Below are 19,684 nucleotides of genomic sequence, written 5' to 3' on the forward strand. Positions count from 1 at the left end.
ATTATGAGGTAATTGCTATGGCTGCAAATAATGGTTGGAAAGTACATTAGTTGGATCTTAATATAGCGTTCTTAAACATGGATTTGCACGAGGATGTTTATGTGTCACAACCTCTAGGGTGAAGAGATTAAAGGGAAAGAGCACATGGTATGCAAGCTCCATAAGGCTCTTTATGGTCTCAAACATCCTCCTCATGCATGGTACTCTTGAAATTATGCTTATTTGGCTAGCAAAGGATTCAAAAATAGTTTGACTACTCCTACTTTATACATTAAGAATGAAGGGGGGTACTTGCTGATTATCATTCTTTATGTAGATGATATGTTGCTCATTGGATCTACGGAGGTAAAAATTGTAGATTTTAAGGCTGAATTAAAACATGCATTTGCTCTGTTAGATATGGGTTGTCTACACTATTATTTGGTGATTTAGTTCACCCAAAATCAGCATGGTATTATCATGTCAGAGTCACAATATGTGGATAAGCTATTATATAGGTTTAATATGCCAACTAGCAAACTTGTGTGCACTCCTATCGAGCTAGGCTTAAAGCCATATATGCATGATGGTGAAGAGATGTTTGATGTTGCAATTTACAACCAAGCTGTTGGCTGCCTTATTTATCTTTGCAAGACACGCCCTAACATTCAGTATGCAGTATCTCAGGTGAGTAGCTGTTAAGCGGATCTTCAAAGATTTGCAAGGTACTCAGTCACATGCATTATTATTTCCTAGGGGGCGGGGGGCAAGACTTACATCTACATGCTTATAGTGATTCAAATTGGGCTAGTGATGCAGACATTAGGTAGTCTACTAGTGGACATTGTTTCTTTTTGGGCCACTCTTTCATGGATAAGTAAGAAATAGCCTACAATGGCTACCTCATCTTATGACGTTGAGTACATGGCACGGAATGCTTATGGCTATGTGGATTGTTGGCTGATCTATAGATTTCTTTGGAGGCAAGGGGTTTTATAATTTGCCAAATATTTTAGTTGTTTGGTTTGTAGTGTAAACACAATTACATTAATAAGTTGTGTCACTACTTCTAGAGTTAAAATTACTCTAGTTGAGTTAGGGATAGGTCTAACTTACTTAAGACCTATTGTACTTTCATTCTATTATTCTAGTACTTGCATCTCTGGAGTGTGGAATGGCTGCCCACTCTTGCTCATTGTCTTGTGTTCACTCTATCTTCCTCCATTTCTAACATGACTATCAAAGGAAAGTTAAGGTGATGCAAATCATGTCAAGTTTGGAGTATGCGATTGTTTTGTTTATGAGGGGGCTGTGATGCCATTTAATGATGCACTTGATTTGAGAGGATAGAGATGAGTATAGATCTGATGTGGCTGTTTGGGGAAGGGGGAAGTTGAGAGTGGATGACAACTAGCTGAGAATGAATATGAAAGAAGTGGGGGCTCTGATTACACTAGTAGATAGGGAGTGAGAGAAAGATGAGTCAATGTAGTACTAGCTCACATGCAAGTACAATGATGGAGCCTTGTTATATAGGCCAAAGTACACACTTATACCATTGACCTTATTAAATGCAAAGAAGTGGAAGAGGCATTCACACCCTTTCACACTTGTTCATTCTGTTCACACAGTGGAGGATTAAATATCTAACACTTAACATGTTTTAACTTTGGACAATGGACACTAAGATTTAATTGGTACATCTGCTGAAGTAATTTCACTTTTATACAGCATTGGTTGGTTGAGATCTACAAAGAGATGAGCTCAGCACTGTCACGTCGTTTGGCTCTACCCACCCGCTCCGTCTAATCGTGCCCGCCTCCCAATCTGGATCACGCCCTTCGCCTCTGCCTGATCGCGCCCGCCCCCCAGTGGGGATCACGCCCCTCGCTCCGCCTGTTCGTGCCCCCTCTAGATCACGGGCTGTTTTCTCCCCCCCTGTTTCTGCCTCGCCTGACAGTTTTGCCTCTCACTTGGACGTCTGTCCCCCGCCTCTGGCCGCCCACACGACTGTCCATTTCGCCCCGCTTGGCGCTTCTCTCCGCCTGTCCACCCAGGCGTGACTCCCCCCCTGCCATTGATCCCCCCCACCCTCTAGCTGCTCCCTCTATCTGCAGCAACTGCCCTCCTTGAGGTAGCACCACGACGTGATTGGTAGTTCTCTCAGAAGGGACGCGCAATGGAAACCTCTGGTTAGACGCCGGCGCACTCTGCGAGTGCCCCCCAGTCAAACACCTTGCGCGTAGTCCTCTCTGAGGAGCAGCTCTTAGCCGTCCGAGCTAAGGAGTTGGAGCTAATGCAAACAATAATTTATGGTCAGGTAGTAGGACATTCCCTAGCCAGGGCCCAGCTTCGGCATCGGCACAACGTAGATCGTGGAGGCGGTCCTATTGGGCCAAGGGATCTTCATTGTCCGGCTCAGCTCAACGGATGCAGCTCGCGAGTTACTCGTCGCCAGTGCACCATATGCGTCCATGAAGGGGGTCATATACATGGTCCCTTGGTACAGTGGCTTTACTGTGGAGGCGTTTGCACTCCACAACAGGTTTCTTCGGCACCCAGTCACCCTTCTTTTCCTTGGCTTGGCGATTGAGTATCGCCAGTTGGTGGAAGACTTTGGATGGCTCTTCGGCATTGTCCTTTCCACGTCTTTCGCGGATGCAGTGACAACAGCAGCAGTCCCAAAGGTATGGGTGGCAGTGAAGGAGGTCAAGAATATCCCATAGTTCCTCGAGATTGAGGCAGGCAGGCATTCCTTTAGGTAGCAAGTTGTTGTGACTGGGCAACCAGGGCAGTGCGTGCATTGCTACGATTTTGGGCATTAGGCAGCAGTTTGTACACGTTTCCAAGCCAAGGCGGCTCCGCCGACAGGTCCGCAGGTGGACGCTGACGGCTTTACTCGGGTCTAGAGACGACAGAGGGAGACGGCAGGGGGGGGGGCGCAGCCAGCCCATTAGACCCAGCCTCATCAACAGGGTGTAGGCGGGAGAGCGATGTCCCCTTGGCAGAGCACTCCACAACCCCCCCCTGTTCGCTGTTCCACCCGGTAGGACCACAGCCCTCCACATCTTTCACCCGCGTCACAGACCGCCTCGCCTGAGTTCCTACAGTTTCCTCACCCACATCTCCCCCCCCCCCCCCCCCCAAGATCCAACTCCTTTCCTCCCATAGGAGGTGATGAGACACACACACCTACCTCCTCTACGCACCAGCAGTCTTTTCCCTCCCACACAGCCACTAGCTCATCTGCCCCTGCCACCTGCTACACCTTCCTGAGACAGGCACAGCTGTTGCCACAGGAGTTCTTCTGCAGTGGCCCATGGTTCTACCTAAGAGTTGCGGAGCGCGGAGAGTTCCCACTATCTCTAGAGGTGGGGATCTTCGTGGTTCGTAAGTCAAAAAGGGGCAAGGTCCATCTACTAGCACCACCTGATGGACCAAACTACACCTTTTTTCTTTAGTCCTTTTACTCAAGGGAGTGGACGACTACATAGATTGAGGAGTTGAAGAGTCAGGTGGCGGATCACATCTCCCAGTGGATGGGAGATGAAGGATTAGCACTGTTTGCACAACAATGGTGTGGTTGCATGATGGACATTAACTGGTGGGGTGGTGCCGAGGTCCTACACTTCAGCATTATCTTTCGAGCCCCCCTACAGTGGAGAGCTCCGAGGGAGGTGATCGAGTGGCCCTTGGCACAGGCGGTCCGTTTCTACTAGTGTATAGAGTCGCGATTCTTAGCATGGTTGATAGATGCACTGATAGTACCACTTGGAGCATCTATCACCCCTATGGTCCGGCCGAGGGCCACCATGGGGGACTAGAGTTCATTGTCCAAACCGGCGGCAAAGCGCACTTGCATGCCTCACAGTCTCTCCTTCTCATCAGCAGTACCCACAGAGAATATATGCTTGTTCGGTCAGTCACAAGTTTCCCCATGAGCTTACACCTTGCATCTTGGAATGTGAATAGTCTCCACTACAGTGGGGCACGTGGTTCCAAGAAGTTGATTGTTTGGCAGGAGCTGCAGCGTGCCCTTGCCGGACGGATCGACATCTTGCTTCTACAAGAGCACAATCTCACCCCCATCCAGGCCTAGCGGGTTGGGAAGGTGCTTCAGGGCAGCTCGCACACCTACTGGGAGCACGCCATAGGTGGCCACAACAGGAGTGGAGACGTATGCACCTCTATTGGCCTGAGTTTCACCGCCTGTATATGAGACCACGGGATGATGGTGATAGGAAGGGTTCTATGGATCAGATTGGATATTGGGGACTCATGCATTGGAGTCCTCAATGTCTATGCCCCTACGGAGGTAAGGGCACGTAGCAGGTTCTGGGTGGAGATCGTAGATGGACTCCCAGAGGTGGACTCCTGGATCGTTGGAGGAGATTTCAACAACTTGGAGGCTTTTGAGGATCAGCAGTATAGAGGCAGAAACTACCAGGGCATGGTTGGGGAAGAGCAGGAGGCACGGTAGGTCTTTTTGCTTGCAGTCGAAGTACATGATACTTGGAGAGACCCTGCCTTCCACAGGAGGGAGAGGTGGTTGGACTTCTCTTGGGGATACAGGCAGCTAGGTGGAGTCCTGCTGGAGTGGATGGATAGGTTTTATGTGGGAGAGTGGGGAGGCTCTCGCGGAGGCCAAATTGAGCAGTTGGCAGGCACCATGTTGTCCGATCATTTCTCGGTTCTCCTGACGCTTGACCCCCCAGCATCTGCCCTAGACACACGATCTTGTCGGATCCTTGACTCGATATATAGGAGGGATGAGGTGACAAGATAGATAGAGCACATTTAAACCAGGTAGTGGGACAGGAGGGACCGGATAGCAGAGGAGGTTGCAGAGGTCCTAGCCGAGTTGAGCAGAGTTTGCCAAGAGGCAGCCAGCAGGCACTGGGCGGAGCACAGCATCACGGAGCCCTTCTGACGGACCTTTTGGCACCGCCTATGGGATAGTTGGAGGCCGAGGAGGGTGTCGTACTTCTTATGGCTGGTGGCACATGGAGGCTTGGCGGTGGGATGTTGGCTTGCCCAGATGCAGGAGGGAGATTGTAAGCGCTGCACAGAGCAGCCTCTGGAAACCCCAAAGCACTGCCTTTGGTCATGTGAGGAGGCGCAGCTCGTGTGGAGAGGAGCATGCCACATCCTTTGCCGTATAACACCCAGCCTTGGATGTATCTCATGGGGAGCTTTCTGTTGGCAAGCAGTCAGCCAGGGCCGTCACCTTTTGTATGAGGCCGGGATGAAGGACACGATATTAATTATCGAGGCAGGGTTATGCGCAGTGGTTGGTTTGGAGGCTCTACCTATCCTCCAGGTACTGGAGCCCACAGCAGACTGCTCGGAGGTATGGGAGATCATAGGAAGTCTTATTGATGGTATATTTGGAAGGCGCGGTGTCAGGAGGCTTTCGGCAGAGAGAGACTTTCAGCACATGCGACCCTAGCAAAGCTTTGGACCTCTATCATCCACTCCCTCCGCGGCCGATGGGACCAGGTGCAGGGCAAGTCCAGGGCTCCGAGGTCACTTCATGCGCACTTGGGGCGGCCAGGGTCTATTCTTCATGATGCAGGCAGGCAGCCCTAGTTGGTGATATATACCCCCCCCCCCCCCCCCCCCCCCCCCCCCCCCCCCCGGCCCCGCCGCCCGCCGACCACCTTGAGAGGCTTGTATACATGATGTATTGTATTGGTGACTTTGCATCAGCTGCAGCTAGTCTATTGAGCATGAGCACTCTGTTGTAATCAGTTTTTTTGAGTAATATAATCAGCCACATTTTACTTGCAAAAAGAAAAATAAATCACTTTTATCAGTCCATGTTGATATCTGTTTCTCCCATTTGAGATTTGCAGTTCACCAAATGGGCATGACCACAAACAATGGAGATTGTGTCTCGAGCTTTGATACCATGATGGGCAACATAACTTACACTTAAAAGAGAGTGGAGTGGAGGAGATAAGTGAGCACGAACAATAATAAATAGATGTGAGATATTAGTGTCTTTACAGGTGGACAATAACCACCCACTAGAAAAAGCAGATGGGGTGCCTTAGCCATACGTAATTAGCTATAAACCGCCCAAATAAATCTAGACTCTAGTGGGGCCCATAGGTAGAAATAAGGGAATCTCACTTGATCTTCCAGCATTTGTTGGGTTCCTCTCGTTGACCCTACAACCTTGTGTTGTATTCTTGTTTTTGGATGGCATTTAAGCCTCTTCCTATGTATTTTATGCTTCATGTACGTTCAGAAGCAACTTAACTAGGTAGAGCTTTGTTTGCGCAAACATGGAGTACTGCATGTTGAGCTGGGACATCAGTGTATTTGCATTTTGTTTGTTTGTTTCTTTTCCAATGTATTAAGTTTGAAGAGATTGATCATCACACATCCCCTTGTGTGGCTTTGTACCCCTTCTGGTGGAGTCTGTTTCCCTAGGGTGTTTGTCAAATTGTTTTGGCACATAAGCCCTTTGATGTCTCTTATCCCTTTGCAGTTTACATCTGGTATTAATGTATACGCCAAATGGAATATATGCAAACCAACTTTTGATCAAGGATCTAGGAAGGTGTTCTTTTCCAATATTTTGTGGTTTGTCTACTGCTGGTTTTGCACTGGTAGATCTGGTGATGGCTATCATGCAAGAGTGTTTCTATGAAGGTTTATTTTGCCATTCACTTCAGGTCCCCCTGTTGATTGTCTGTGCAGGCCCTCTCACACCATTCCTGGATACAAGTGGGCAGCAGCTGGCTGAGGCAGTAAACAAAAACTTCAAGCATTTATGCTTGATTAGCATTGCAGTAGCAAAGAGGATGCAACAGAGCGGTATTGGAGGTTCTATCATATTCATGACATCCATCATAGGTACAGAACGGGGCTTGTTTCCTGGTGTTTCTGTTGCAGGAGCCTCAATTGCAGCTGTCAACTATCTCACAAGAGTAAGTATGTGTGGCAGATTGACTTCTTCTGTGCCCTTTCGTCATTTTCTATTAACCTTGTGCTCAATCCAGGCAATGGCTTTGGAGCTGGGTAAATACAAAATACGTGTAAATGCCATTGCATGTGGCTTGCAAGAGTCTGATGCATTGTTGAAGCCTCTGAGTAAAGATGCTGTAAACAAAGAGGGTAAGCGTATAGTTCCTTTGCAGCGCTGGGTAAGTGGAGAAAAAGACCTGACAGCTATGATACTTTATCTAGCTGCAGATTCATCTTCATTCATAACAGGAACAGTTGTATTTGTTGATGGGGGCCAGTCACTTGTTAGGCCTCGCATGCGGTCCTTCCTTTGATATTTAAGGTGATGTTACATGCGCTTTACTTAGACATTGAAAAAGTCTCTCCCAAAAACACCAGAAAGACCTACTGTGTGAAAAGGAGATGGCAGACATTGGAAAAGTCTACTCATGACTTGTGTGTGGCATGACCTTTATTTGTTCATACAAGATATGCAAATATTTATTGGCAAACATATGTATGATATAAATACTTGGCAAGGACTTCACCTATAGCTTGATTGTGTTTGCAATCTTTATCTTGACTTCATATGGTTGATACTTATCCACTTAGCTTACACCTTTAGAGTGCCGTCATACACAAATACTAAAGCTTACATTCTCAACATGGTTGATGTTTATCCACTTACCTTCTTTAGAGTGCTGTCATACACAAATACTGAAGCTTACATCTCAACACCCCCTCAATGCTAGGTGTTTTTTTTACCTCTCACTCATCCAATGTAACACTGTAGAGTTACAATCACTACCTCTCAACACTCCCCCTCAACGCTATATTGGAGTGTTACCACATGACTAGCCATGCTTGGTCCACCATATTCATGTTACATATATGTATGCCACATTCGTTTGAGCACTGCTTGTGTGAATGGATCCACCCCATCCTTTTTGGACCACCATAGTCTATTCAGAAAACGCACAGCCAATCCTCTCATGCATCCAATACGTGCATGCTCTCTTACCCAATGCAGTCACAAAATTCTTTGGAGACAGCAGAACCCTATACAAGCCAATTCTTATGCAATCTTGCCTCGAACAAACTATTTCAAGATACACATGCATATACATTCATTCATTTTGAGCTCTAGGTGGGCTTAGGCAGAGTACCCTCATATTGTGGGTAAAGCACAATTTTTATTTTGAGCACTTAGTCTTGGATACAATTACCCACAATATACAACTAGACGTTTTCCACAAACATTTATATTATGCAACATTACGTTCTAGGTGTGAATAAGGCTTTACACAAGTTTTGAGAAAAAACTAAGTTTGGATATTAGGTCATACATGGCATTATCTTTTCTTGTTTCTCCACACCTTTTATGTGTGTGTGTTGACAAATGTCTTGACAAATGTTAGGCCATCAACTTGGGGGGTCCACCTTATAGGATATGTAAGAAACCATGAAAGTTCAAAAGAAAGGGTATTATATTTAGTAAAATTTATGAGATTATATTTGCAAAAGAGGTTTTTAAAATACAATTAAAAAAAAATCTATAGTTTAGTAAAGTAAAAAGGACCTTATAGTATATAAAGAAATGGTGTTTTTCAATATCCTTTGAACGTATGTTATATATATAGTTTTTTATAGGTGGAACCCTTAGGGCCGTCAAAGGGTTGGTAACACAAATATGCTACAGCATGGATAATGTGATACAAAAGTATCTGCATGATAATATTGCTTCTTTCTTAGAAGCCAAGTTTACATACATCAAAGCCTTCCCTTCACTCTGATGGTCTTACCTCCAATTTGCTGTGCCTTCTCTTTTCTTGATTTTTAGAATATGTTTGCACAAGAAGCTTCAACTTGATGGTAAGGCATCTCACACCAATAGCTCTCGATTCGGCATTATCATGTTGTAAACGTGGTTGATGGTTTTTTCATCATCATCATCATCATCTTTGTTCTTAGCATCACTATTGTTTGATGAAATGGCCATGCCATTTTTGATAGCTAGTTCACACACAAGTTGGCTTTGAAGAAGCCAAGCTTTGTGCTTGAATCGTATTTTTTGCAAGTTGATAATCATTTGCACTTTGTAATCTTCCTCTTGGCTCCATAACGATTGGTTGAATCTCTTTCTTTAACTAGTATTGGATTTGTAGAGTTAGTATCCATCTTCTTATTCTTGTCATTGTTTGTGGCTACATTGATAGAATTATGATTTTCATTTGCTCCATTTATAAGAGCTTTAGTCTTGTCAACACTTGCCTTTTCTTTTGTATTTGCGGTTGACGGTAGTTTGTCTTCTTGAGCTCCAAACATGCATGCTCTTTTAGCATGCATTTTCAAAGGTGCTATTTACATGTGTCTTTCATTAAGAAGCCTCACGGGTGCCGGGTGTGTGAAGGCCTTTCTTCCTTCCACTCCACATGTTTATACTTGAGCATACACATGAGACATGTCTTAACCAACAGGCTCAAACTTGGACACTACCTAGCCCAATATTGCTTGCAATTATAGTAAGCTTACACTTTCACATGTTCCTTGCATAGTAGTAAGAGTTAAGTGGAAACTAATGTCCCAAAGGTGGTAACCCTTTGTCTCGTTTGAGCATTTTTGATTGAAAGCATTATAGAGTGTACACATTTAGTAGTGTCATTGGGAAAAAAAACTAAGGATGCTACATAGACTTATAATACTAAAAACGATTTTGAATATTTGAACTTAGTCCAAATTGTTGTCTTGATAATTGTATAAATTTTGTATTTGCATAGTAGTTTGTATCACCTTTCTACTTGCCACATTCATGCTCTACTATTACTACCACCTTTATGCTCTATTGGCCTTAGATCTACCAATATTCCTCCCTCCCTTTGTTGTCATCTTTTCCTTCTACTCTTCCCCTCTCTATCTCTCTCCAACCTCTCCCTTTTTCTCCTTCTCCTTGACACCTCTATCTTTGCTGCTTTTTGCCTTCCTTGACCCCCTTCATCTCTACCTCTTGCCCTACCTCACGTGTTCTTTATCTAATTTACATGTATTTGCACATATTGAACAAATGTAAATTGAGCCATGCATACATGTGGGACCATCAAAGTGGATATTCAAAGTGCTCTAATAGAAGCAAGCATGGTATTGTATTGTCCAGTGTGTTACTTCCTCAACATTATTAGCAGTTTTGATATAAAAGGATGGTAAGCAACTCTTGGAAGGATTTTAGGGCATTCAAAAACTACAATGAAATTTGAAGAGGATAGCGTTTCATAACTATACGATATGGGAGGCAGTTTTAGATAACATAAAGACATCACTAAGCATGGTCAATAGTGTGGAAAGTGTAGGTAAGCTAGTTGTAAAGAGAGCAACACTTCACATAGTTGCTAATAATGCAACAATAAAGCAAAACAATGATAGGAGAGTTGCTAAAGTCTGTGGTATCTAACCAAGAAATTCGAAGAAACATCATATTGATGTGTAACCTAAAAAGTCCAAATGGGTATGAGATGGTTATAGACATAGGTCAGATTGTTTATGTGAAGAGATTGTGAACACTATCATTCAACTTTGGACAAGCAAGACAATGATGTCTCCAAATAAGAAGGATATCTAGAGGTAGTGGATAAGTTAAAAAAACTTTAGATTTCATCATTGCCATTACTTGGAGCTTACTTAGGTATGTGTACATCAAAGGATACTATCTTCAACGTGGTATAGCATTTTCTTTAATGGAATACCTAGGACATTAAAACACTTATTTGAATATTCTCATATATATCCTTTAAGCTTGAGTAGAATCAATGATAGAATTATGTGTGGGCGAGGGGGGGGGGGGGGGGGGGGCACACCCAAAATTGTAAGTGTACTAATGTGATCAATAGAATCAACGAGAGAATTGCGTAAAGATGAGGGGGGTACATTCAAAATTGTAAGTGTACCGTGTGTGATCAATAGAAGGATTATTTAATTTACTAAAATCTAGATAGATTTACATACTTACATTTACAAAATGGATTTTTAATTGCATATTGAAAAAAACTCCATAAGCTTCTTAAGAGAAAAGGAGTCATTTTATTGCCTTATAGTAGTATGTAAAAAAATGGTAATTTTATATATTCTTTGAACTCACTTGATATGGATAGTTTATTATAAGTAAATCCCTTGAAGAGAACCAAGAAGAAAATTTGAGCTTCTGTGAGCACCTAAACCTCTTCATTGAAGACCTTAAAATTTATATTTGGATATTCTCATATAAATCCTCATATAAATAATATAATAACTAGGATCAAGACGCATAAAGGCCTTTTTAGTTACTAGATTGGTAGATCCACCTCTCAAGTGATACCATTAGTCTCTTTGATATTTTATTCTAGAGTATTGATATTATTAGTATGATTATTACTACTGTAATCATTAAAACTACTATTGATAGTATCCAAGATTGTTCTTAGCGATTCTTTATTTTGTGCTTTTTGTTCTAGTGATGTAGACGAAATTGTAACTGAACTCCAAAGAGTAACATCTCTCCATTGACATCAAGTTTCACACATTTCAATGCTTGAAGCCTTTTTGTGTTGAGAAACTTGAGGAGAGAAACATGTGATGTGTTTACCGTAGAAGAATTGTTTTGATGTGGCTTGTAGTGACATTTGTGATGACATATACAAAATCATTATGTGGAGATGCATGTGATTGCTTATGTGTGGTTTTCTGGTCATATGTAGAGAAAAAGTGCACTACCTATATTACAACCACATTTTCTTTGGCATCAAAATTGTGGAGGTTGGTAGTATGTCCAAAGGAACTATTAGCCAAGTGGCATGAACTTATATAATTTCTATGAACACGTAAGAACTATTGAAAATATTTATTTTGTCATTGTGAGCTTGATACAACAAATCAAAAACTAAAAAAGTGGAAGACTTTTAAGTATGTCATAGAGGACACAAGAGGAGGTTTAAAAAAAAAGGAATGTATAAGACAAATCTACAAGGAGATACTTGTGAAAAACATTATCCCAATGTATTTACAATATTTGAATATGTTTATCTTCCATAACTTTTGAAGTTATTGGTAGGGTTTTCAAATCAAAGAATGCTCGAGGAGTTTGCCAAATGATGTGGTGATATCTAATGTTGACTTTGCAGAGAATTTTAACTTCAATGTACAAAAGAAAAAACTAGCCCATGCATTGGTATAGTGACTAGTGTACAATAGTGGTATACATTTACTATTGGAAGGAGGTGTGTTGGGGCTAAAGGTGCCTATGCCTAGCTGCCCATGTATTAGTTACACCGACAATATCCACATACCTGTACACTACAGGTGGTAGGCACCCACCACTATCACATTATTCTTTATTCTTTTAATGAGATTTGAATAAGGGAGAGCCGATCACACATTGCGACCATTGGAGTTTCCACATCTGGTGTCTCTTCCTCTCTCTTGCTCTTGCTCCTTCCACCATAGCTCTTGGTTCCGCTTGCCTACTCCCACTCAGGGCTCACTCCCTTCAACTAGTATTAGAGCCATTGCACTAGCATTGAAGAGCTCCATTCAACATTGTCTCATCTTGCTTTCAAATACCTATGGTAGTTCACAGTCCTTGATAGCCACATAACTTCAACCTTCAAGGTATAAATTGATCTCCTATTGCTCCAACACTTACCAAGGTCCCTTGAGGCTCATCCCAAGACTTTATTTGGCGTTCTTGAGAACTTAGAGTGCATTTGGAGTCCCACAATCACTAGTGTGAGTAGCAAAAAAGGGGGTTGCAATTAGTGCGTTTGCACTTGCTATCCCTACTCTTTCTCTTAGCCCACTCGACCTCCTTCCCATCTCCTAAATATTTATCTGAAGGCTCCCAATCAATTTGTTGACAACCCTTGGCACTAATACTCGGCATTTGGCATTGGAATTGAGTTCATCTTCATTCTTATTTGCTATTATTAACAACAGACTTGCTCTGCTATAGGTTTGTAACATAGACTCTTTCATAGTTTGGAGCTCATATATGTATTCATTGATGCCCATATGCAATCACATTGATGCTAGGATGTTATGGTAATGTCTTATAATGCTATCAGCCAAGTTTGAGCTTGCATTTAGATCAGATTATCAGAGACTTTCATTACTGAAATATTTTCAAGGCAATAAGCATTTGATAGTCAAAGCTTATGACCATTGCCACACTTGATGCTACCGGGTTTATCTATTAGATGTACAAATATCTATGATGGATGCTACATGCATGACTATGCTCATAATATGTTATTGAGCTGATTTTGAAGTTGGAATACATTGACATTAGCTATCATTCAATGCTATGGTTAGTACTTGGATGCTTCATTGAGTGTTACTACTCAGAGCCTTGTAGATTACTTGGCTCAAATACTTCTGAATGCATGCTATATGGATCTCGCATGTATCAATGCCATCCCCATGATGTTTTGAACTTTGCTTACTCATTTGACATTTGACTTTTGTTTTAGTGGGAGCTATTCGGCCTTATGTATTGTGCCACATTTAATACTTGGATGTACTATAGAGCATTTGGTTTAAGAAGCTTGAGCTTGTTATGGTGAGACAATGGGACTTAGTGTAACATGTACATGCTCACTTCATGCTATATGTATGTAGTTGTTGTCTAGTAGACTGATTTGACTTTTGTTTTGGGTTGGCACCTATTCTGCATGCTGTTGTTAGGGATGTATTCATCTTAGATGGCTATGCAAGTTCACAACTCATTTTATCCCTCTCTAAGCAAGTTCACTACAATGTTGTTGATTGACAATTAGAACATGAGCTTTAGACATAGATTAAAAGTATTTATAACAAGGAGAGTCTTGCATATCAAATGTATTGACTAAAACAGTCGATCGACCTATTGGTTGAAACAATTGATGGACCTTCACATGAAGGAAGGGACTTCTATGCATGCATATTTGAATGAGTTCCACTCCATCTTCAACCATCTAGCTTTGCATGAGATTGAATTCAAGGATCCTTTGCATCCTTTATTTTTTCTTGGTACTCCACCTAAGTCGTGGGACACTTTTTGTACGGCTCTATGTGCTAAGGGGATGGGCTGAAACTGCAAGACTTGAGAGTGCCCTCTTAAAAGAAGAGGCGAATAAGAAGAATCTAGATGCTTCTTGTGTGTCACATGTCTTGACTATTAGAGGCCGGTAGGATGGAAATGGCTATGGTAGAGACTCTCAAAGGTCTCAATCTAGGACACTTGGATAGTCTCCCAGTAAGTCCCGTGGCTGTAACTCTAGTCTTACTTGTGGTTATTGTGGGAAAGTAGGCCATATCCGGCTACACTACCATAAAATGCATAAAGATGAGTGTAAGGAAAAGGAAAAGGGTAAAGTGCACGACAATAATGATGATTGTAGCATTGTGTTTAGCAAGTCTAGTGTAATAAATAGTTTAAAGTAGAAAATATAATTTAACTAATATAAGTAGAGTAACCTTATAATTAATTAAGTAAAAATTAAAAGAAACTTAGATTAATAGAATAAACTATGCTAAAAGTTAGATTAGTAGCTATAAAGCTAATTTAGTTTAAGAAATTAATGAAATTTATTAAAAATATTTCTAAAAGAAAAAATAATGTAATGAATATTATAAATTATCATAAAAATTATTTTAAAAATTATTGGACTCTTAGGGTTTGTTGTTCACAATATCATTAAATGGTCAATGAAAGTTAGGAATTTTAGTAGTCGTAGCCTAGAAAAAAGTAATATTATTAAAGATTGCAAACACTACACTTATATTCTTTGTAGTTAGTAAAAAGATGTATAATATATCCTAAGTACTTCTTTCGGTATCTTCTTAGTTGATCAAAAATAAATCTAGATCCCTAGTTTCATTAAGGTGTATACATATGCATAAAGTTAAACCCAAAATCATGAGTTAGATTTGATTGATTAAATGAAAATGACTAAAAATTCCATTGGAAAGTCTATTTTGGTTCTTGTGTTGAAAGGATTAGTTATTTGATTGATTTTGGTTGCATTAAATTATGAAAAGAGATTCTAATGATATCTATGCGCTCAATTGCTAGACAATATTGAGACATGATATCATTCCCAAGGCTATGTCTAGGAACTCTTCACTTAGAGTTATGTATAAACTACCTAAGATGGGTGACCATTGCTTAGGTATGTATGTTATTCATATTAGGAAGGTTCTCCCTTATAGTGGCTGAGAACTAATGGGGCTCTCATCTAAAGTTAGAATCGCAATATTGGTCCTAAGATAGGGAAGAAAACCTATATGAGCCCAATGTAGTTTAGTATTGAAAGGTTCGGGATGAAGAAGGCAAGGTGGAAACTTAGTTTTTTGGTTGGTTGGCTCATTAGAGTAGTTGTAATTATGATAATAATAAAAGTACTATAGTTTTCAAAAGGATTCTCTTGGTATTTGTATTTAAGAATGTGTTAATGAACCCCATGTAAAGATGAATTAAAGAACTTGTTTTAACATGTTTGACAATATTCATAGTACGCTTGCTTGGATACCTAAAATATCCCACATTAAGGAAAGTGGTTTGGATGGTCTTCTCGATGAAATTGTCCTATGGTTGGGTAGACTTGGTCAGCTAGGTGGAATTTTTTGAAGTTTAGAAAAGGGATGACAAGAGTGACCACCCTAGGATCATCTTAGAGCTAGCTAAGCATTGTTTTAGGGGGCCTATGTGAGACTATACCTTATGGGTAGAGGGATTGACACTCAATTCCCTCTCGTTTCTCACTCTCATTGAACAAAGTCCAATGCTTTTTCGTCTTGAATCTTTGAGGGCTTGCAGATTAGTGACCATCTTTTCTCAATGCTTGATGGTTGCTATAGATTGTAGTTGTATCCTTAGGAGCCCATGGGTTGATCCTTCTAGGATGAGGTCAGGCGTTTCGCTTGCAAGGTAGACCTAGGGAACACATACTTGCCTAAATCTGCACAGTGATAAGTCACATGGATAGTGATGGCTAGGATTGGATTTCTAATATAGTGTTGTATGTAGATAAGAACACAAGTCAAGATCCAACTAGTGTCTAGGCTCACACATGGCTTCTCCTCATAATGGGGGCATACAACTTAGAGCACCATGGATCATTAGTGGCACCTTATGAGGATGCGGCATTGAGCATATTTAACGCCCCCTTCAATGTCTAGCTGCGAGTAAAATATATCATTGGTCCAATGCTGAGTCTTTGAATATGAACTCAATGAAGATCCTTCATAAAAGCTTTGTTAAATATATCTATTCCATTCTCATCCATTAGACAAAAGACAAGTTGTACTATCCCTTCCTAAATCAAATCACATATAGACTCATAAGGGATTTCAACATGTTTGCTGCATGCATGAAACACTATACTTTTAGCAATAGTGATGAAACTTTCAATATCACATATCAATACAATTGGATCTTCATCTTGTATTCCCATGTGTGATAGGATCCTTCTTAATCATATTACTTCATATGCAACAAGAAAAACTGTCTTGTACTTTGCTTTCTATTGGGGGTAAAGGCGCCTCCGCCTAGCCACCCGTGTATTACTACACTGACAGTCACCGCCACTGCACACTACAGATGGTGGGCGCTCGTCATCGTCACTTTATTCTTTATTCTTTTAGTGACAGTTTGAATAAAGGAAGGCCCGGTCACACATTGTGACTGTTGGAGTTCCCATTTCTTGTCTCTCTCTTTCTTGCTCTTGCTCTCCCACCATAGCTCTCGAGTGCAAGCTTCGATCCTTCTCACCTTTCAACTGGTATCAGAGCACGGCTTCCCAACTCTTGAGCTTGGCTCGTGGCATTCTTAGCTTCCCATTGACTCCCCACTTGCATTGGGTCTCCTTCCTGCGATAGCCATTGCTCATTCTCTTGAGCTCCCATCACTCCCCGGCTTCCCGAGCTTCTTCCCGGCCTATTGAGGCACCATCAAGGTATTGGCATTGAGGTATTGCTTCATTATTTCAAAGTTTTACTTCAGTCCGCAGGTCTAGGTAAACAGGGTTTTCATAGGTTGTGGGCAGCCATAGCTCACACCTCTTGGAGTTTCCTTCACCTGGATCTTGCTTCTAGCCTATCAAGGCTTGCTGAGGCTTGGTGTAGGCCTTCTTTGGCCCCCATTTGTGCCCCCCTTTGGGCCCCATTGTTGACACGTGGGACAACAGACCCCCCCAACTAGCTCACGTTTTTTTTGCTCCTGTTTCAAAATTTGGCCCAAAAATCACTCTCTTTGTCATATCTCGGGCATTCGAACCCGATTCAAGCAAGGTAAGAGTCTAAGTTGGGGTTTTGGCACGCTCTAGACACGATGGTGATGTCGGATTTACCAAATTTTGATGACAGAATATTTTGCAACAGATTTCAGGTTTGAGACATCATGTATTTGTATGCCTATGGCTTATTGATGCTTCTACTGATGTCGATTGATTGGGGGATTGAAGCTACATGTAATGCTATGATTTTGGCCTGATGGTAGGGCTGGAAATACTCAGTTTATAACAGTAAATGCATACTGAATACTCTTGGGCTGAAGCTATCTTTCATGCTTTGACATATGCCTATTGGTTCCGGATGTATGTCTTGGGTTATGCTATGATGTATTGATCATCGAGGGATGACTTCAAGCTTGTCATTGGATCCGGATACTTTTGGAAGCTTGAGCTTATTTCAGCCCACACTTATTGACATTGGTTTATGCTTGACAGTGGTCAGTGCTTTGACAATTACATGCTCTTTGGGTACATGCTTACCCGACGCCTACAGCTTGACGCATTTGTCTTGGTATAGTGTACCATGTACTTGTTGAGCTTCAGTGCTCTCTGAAGACTTGGCTTGGATTCTCATTTGCTATTCTGAAATTTTGTATTGGATGTCACTTTGGTTATCAGAGATATTTATTGGGATGGATGTCTTGCTCATGGATGCTACCTACAGTTGCGGTGTAGCCGTCATGCTCTTGGGATGCTATTGAGGCATTGTCTTGGTTACCTGTCTTTGGTACTCTGACTTGGTTTGATTGAGTTGTTGAGCTCTTTTATCTGCCTCTTGTGCCAGTGGGAGCATCTTGTATGCTTGACCGACATTGAGCAGGAGGTTTATGCTATTTTGAGCATTTTACAGATACTTGAGACTTTGGGATCTCTTACACTGAAATGTTGCATGGTTCATGTACTGATATCTTGGAGTTGCTTTTGACCTGAGCTTGGGCTTTGCACTCTTGTGAGCATACACCTACTGGTGTCAGGTCTTGCCAGTGTTATGTATACTTTGCCCTATTGTCCAGGGGGTATGCCTACTCACTGACAAATGCTTTGGTGATTTTTTTGGGTGTTTGCTCAGGGTCTTGATGACTGTTTGGTGCTAATTTATGCCCGTTCGTGGCTGGTCATGTATTGGTTATCATTTCTTGACTTGGTGCAGTGATTTGGTCAGCAATTGCCTCTCACAATACCCTGCTGTCATTTATTACAGCAAGGATATAACTCCAGACTAACATGGATTTTTCTTGCCGGAATATTATGAAATGATGTACTTTCACTAGTACTTGGTGGGCAACAGCTTTGATTAAACTTTTCTTGCCATTTTCTCTTGATTTTGGTGATTTTTTGGTCATTTTCTACAGTAAACAGCAAGCAATTTTGAATTGTCTATAGTCTTCCAGCCTACATTATGGCTAGTTTATCCACTAATCATGCTATTTTCAACATCACTAAGCTTGATGGTACAAATTACTCTTATTGAAAGAGCCAGATTTGGCAGGTGTTGGTGTAGAAATCGCAGATCAAACCATTGAGGTTGAGCGCGAATCTGCATGCAACTATGCCAGATGAGGAATGGCTTGAGCTTGACGAGTTATGCAAGTCCACTATTGTATTATCTCTCACAGAATAGGTTCATTACAATGCATTTGAGGAAGAATAGAGTGCATGGCAGTTGTGGGATAAAATCAAGAATCTCTATGACAAGAAAAGTCCAGTGAGTTAGATGTATTGACTGAAGCAACTTATGGATTTGCTCATGAAGGAGAATGTGACTATGTCTGCTCACTTGAGCCAGTTCCATGCTATACTCAAGAACTTGACTTCGCAGGACATCACTTTCACAGAGGATGTCACTCCTTTTTTCTTGCTTGGTACTCTTAATAAGTCATGGGATGTATTCTGCACTGCATTATGTGCCTCTATTGCTACCTTGAAATTATCTGATGTTGAGAGTGCTCTTCTGCAGGAAGAGGTTAATCGTAAGAATTTGGATGCCTCTCATGTGTTGCATGCTATGACAGTTAGAGGTAGGAATGATGGGTATGGAAAGCATGGTAGTGGCAGTGGCCGTAGACGGGATTCTTAGAAATCTCGGTCCAAGTCTTGTGGAAAGTCATGTAGCAAATCCCGTGGCAAGAATGCAGATGTTACTTGTCACCATTGTGGGAAAAAGGGCCATATTAGTCCACAATACCATGAACTGTGCAATGAAAGGTGCAAAGATAAGGGGAAAGACAAAGTGCAGGATAAGTCTTCTGATCGCAGCATAGTGCCTGCAAAGTCCAATGTTAAAATTGAAGAGATCAATGTTATGCAGCCTGAGGATGTTGATGATGATTATATCATTGCAGCTTCTTCTAGTGCTTCGCAGATGATAGAGATACACTCTATGTATGCACAGTGTCGGCTCTTGGACTCAGGTGCGTCCTTTCATGTGACAACTTACCGAGAGTGGTTTCATTCATACC

General features: G+C 41.8%; 1 protein-coding gene across 1 annotated transcript in view; it reads left to right on the plus strand.

Annotated features, from left to right (window-relative positions):
* The window catches only part of LOC148022337 (uncharacterized), a 64,920-nt gene extending 57,434 nt beyond the window's left edge, over window positions 1-7,486 (plus strand). The window contains exons 3-4 of the mRNA XM_087696734.1: window positions 6,688-6,917; window positions 6,990-7,486. Of these exons, the coding sequence (XP_087552860.1) occupies window positions 6,688-6,917; window positions 6,990-7,268 (509 nt within the window). The 3' untranslated portion in view covers window positions 7,269-7,486. The remainder of the gene's footprint in view (window positions 1-6,687; window positions 6,918-6,989) is intronic.
* Window positions 7,487-19,684: the final 12,198 nt, after the last annotated feature.

This window comes from Lygodium microphyllum, chromosome 17 (genome assembly GCF_053477565.2).
Source record: "Lygodium microphyllum isolate KBCC chromosome 17, Lygodium_microphyllum_v1.1.10, whole genome shotgun sequence".
Taxonomy (NCBI): domain Eukaryota; kingdom Viridiplantae; phylum Streptophyta; class Polypodiopsida; order Schizaeales; family Lygodiaceae; genus Lygodium; species Lygodium microphyllum.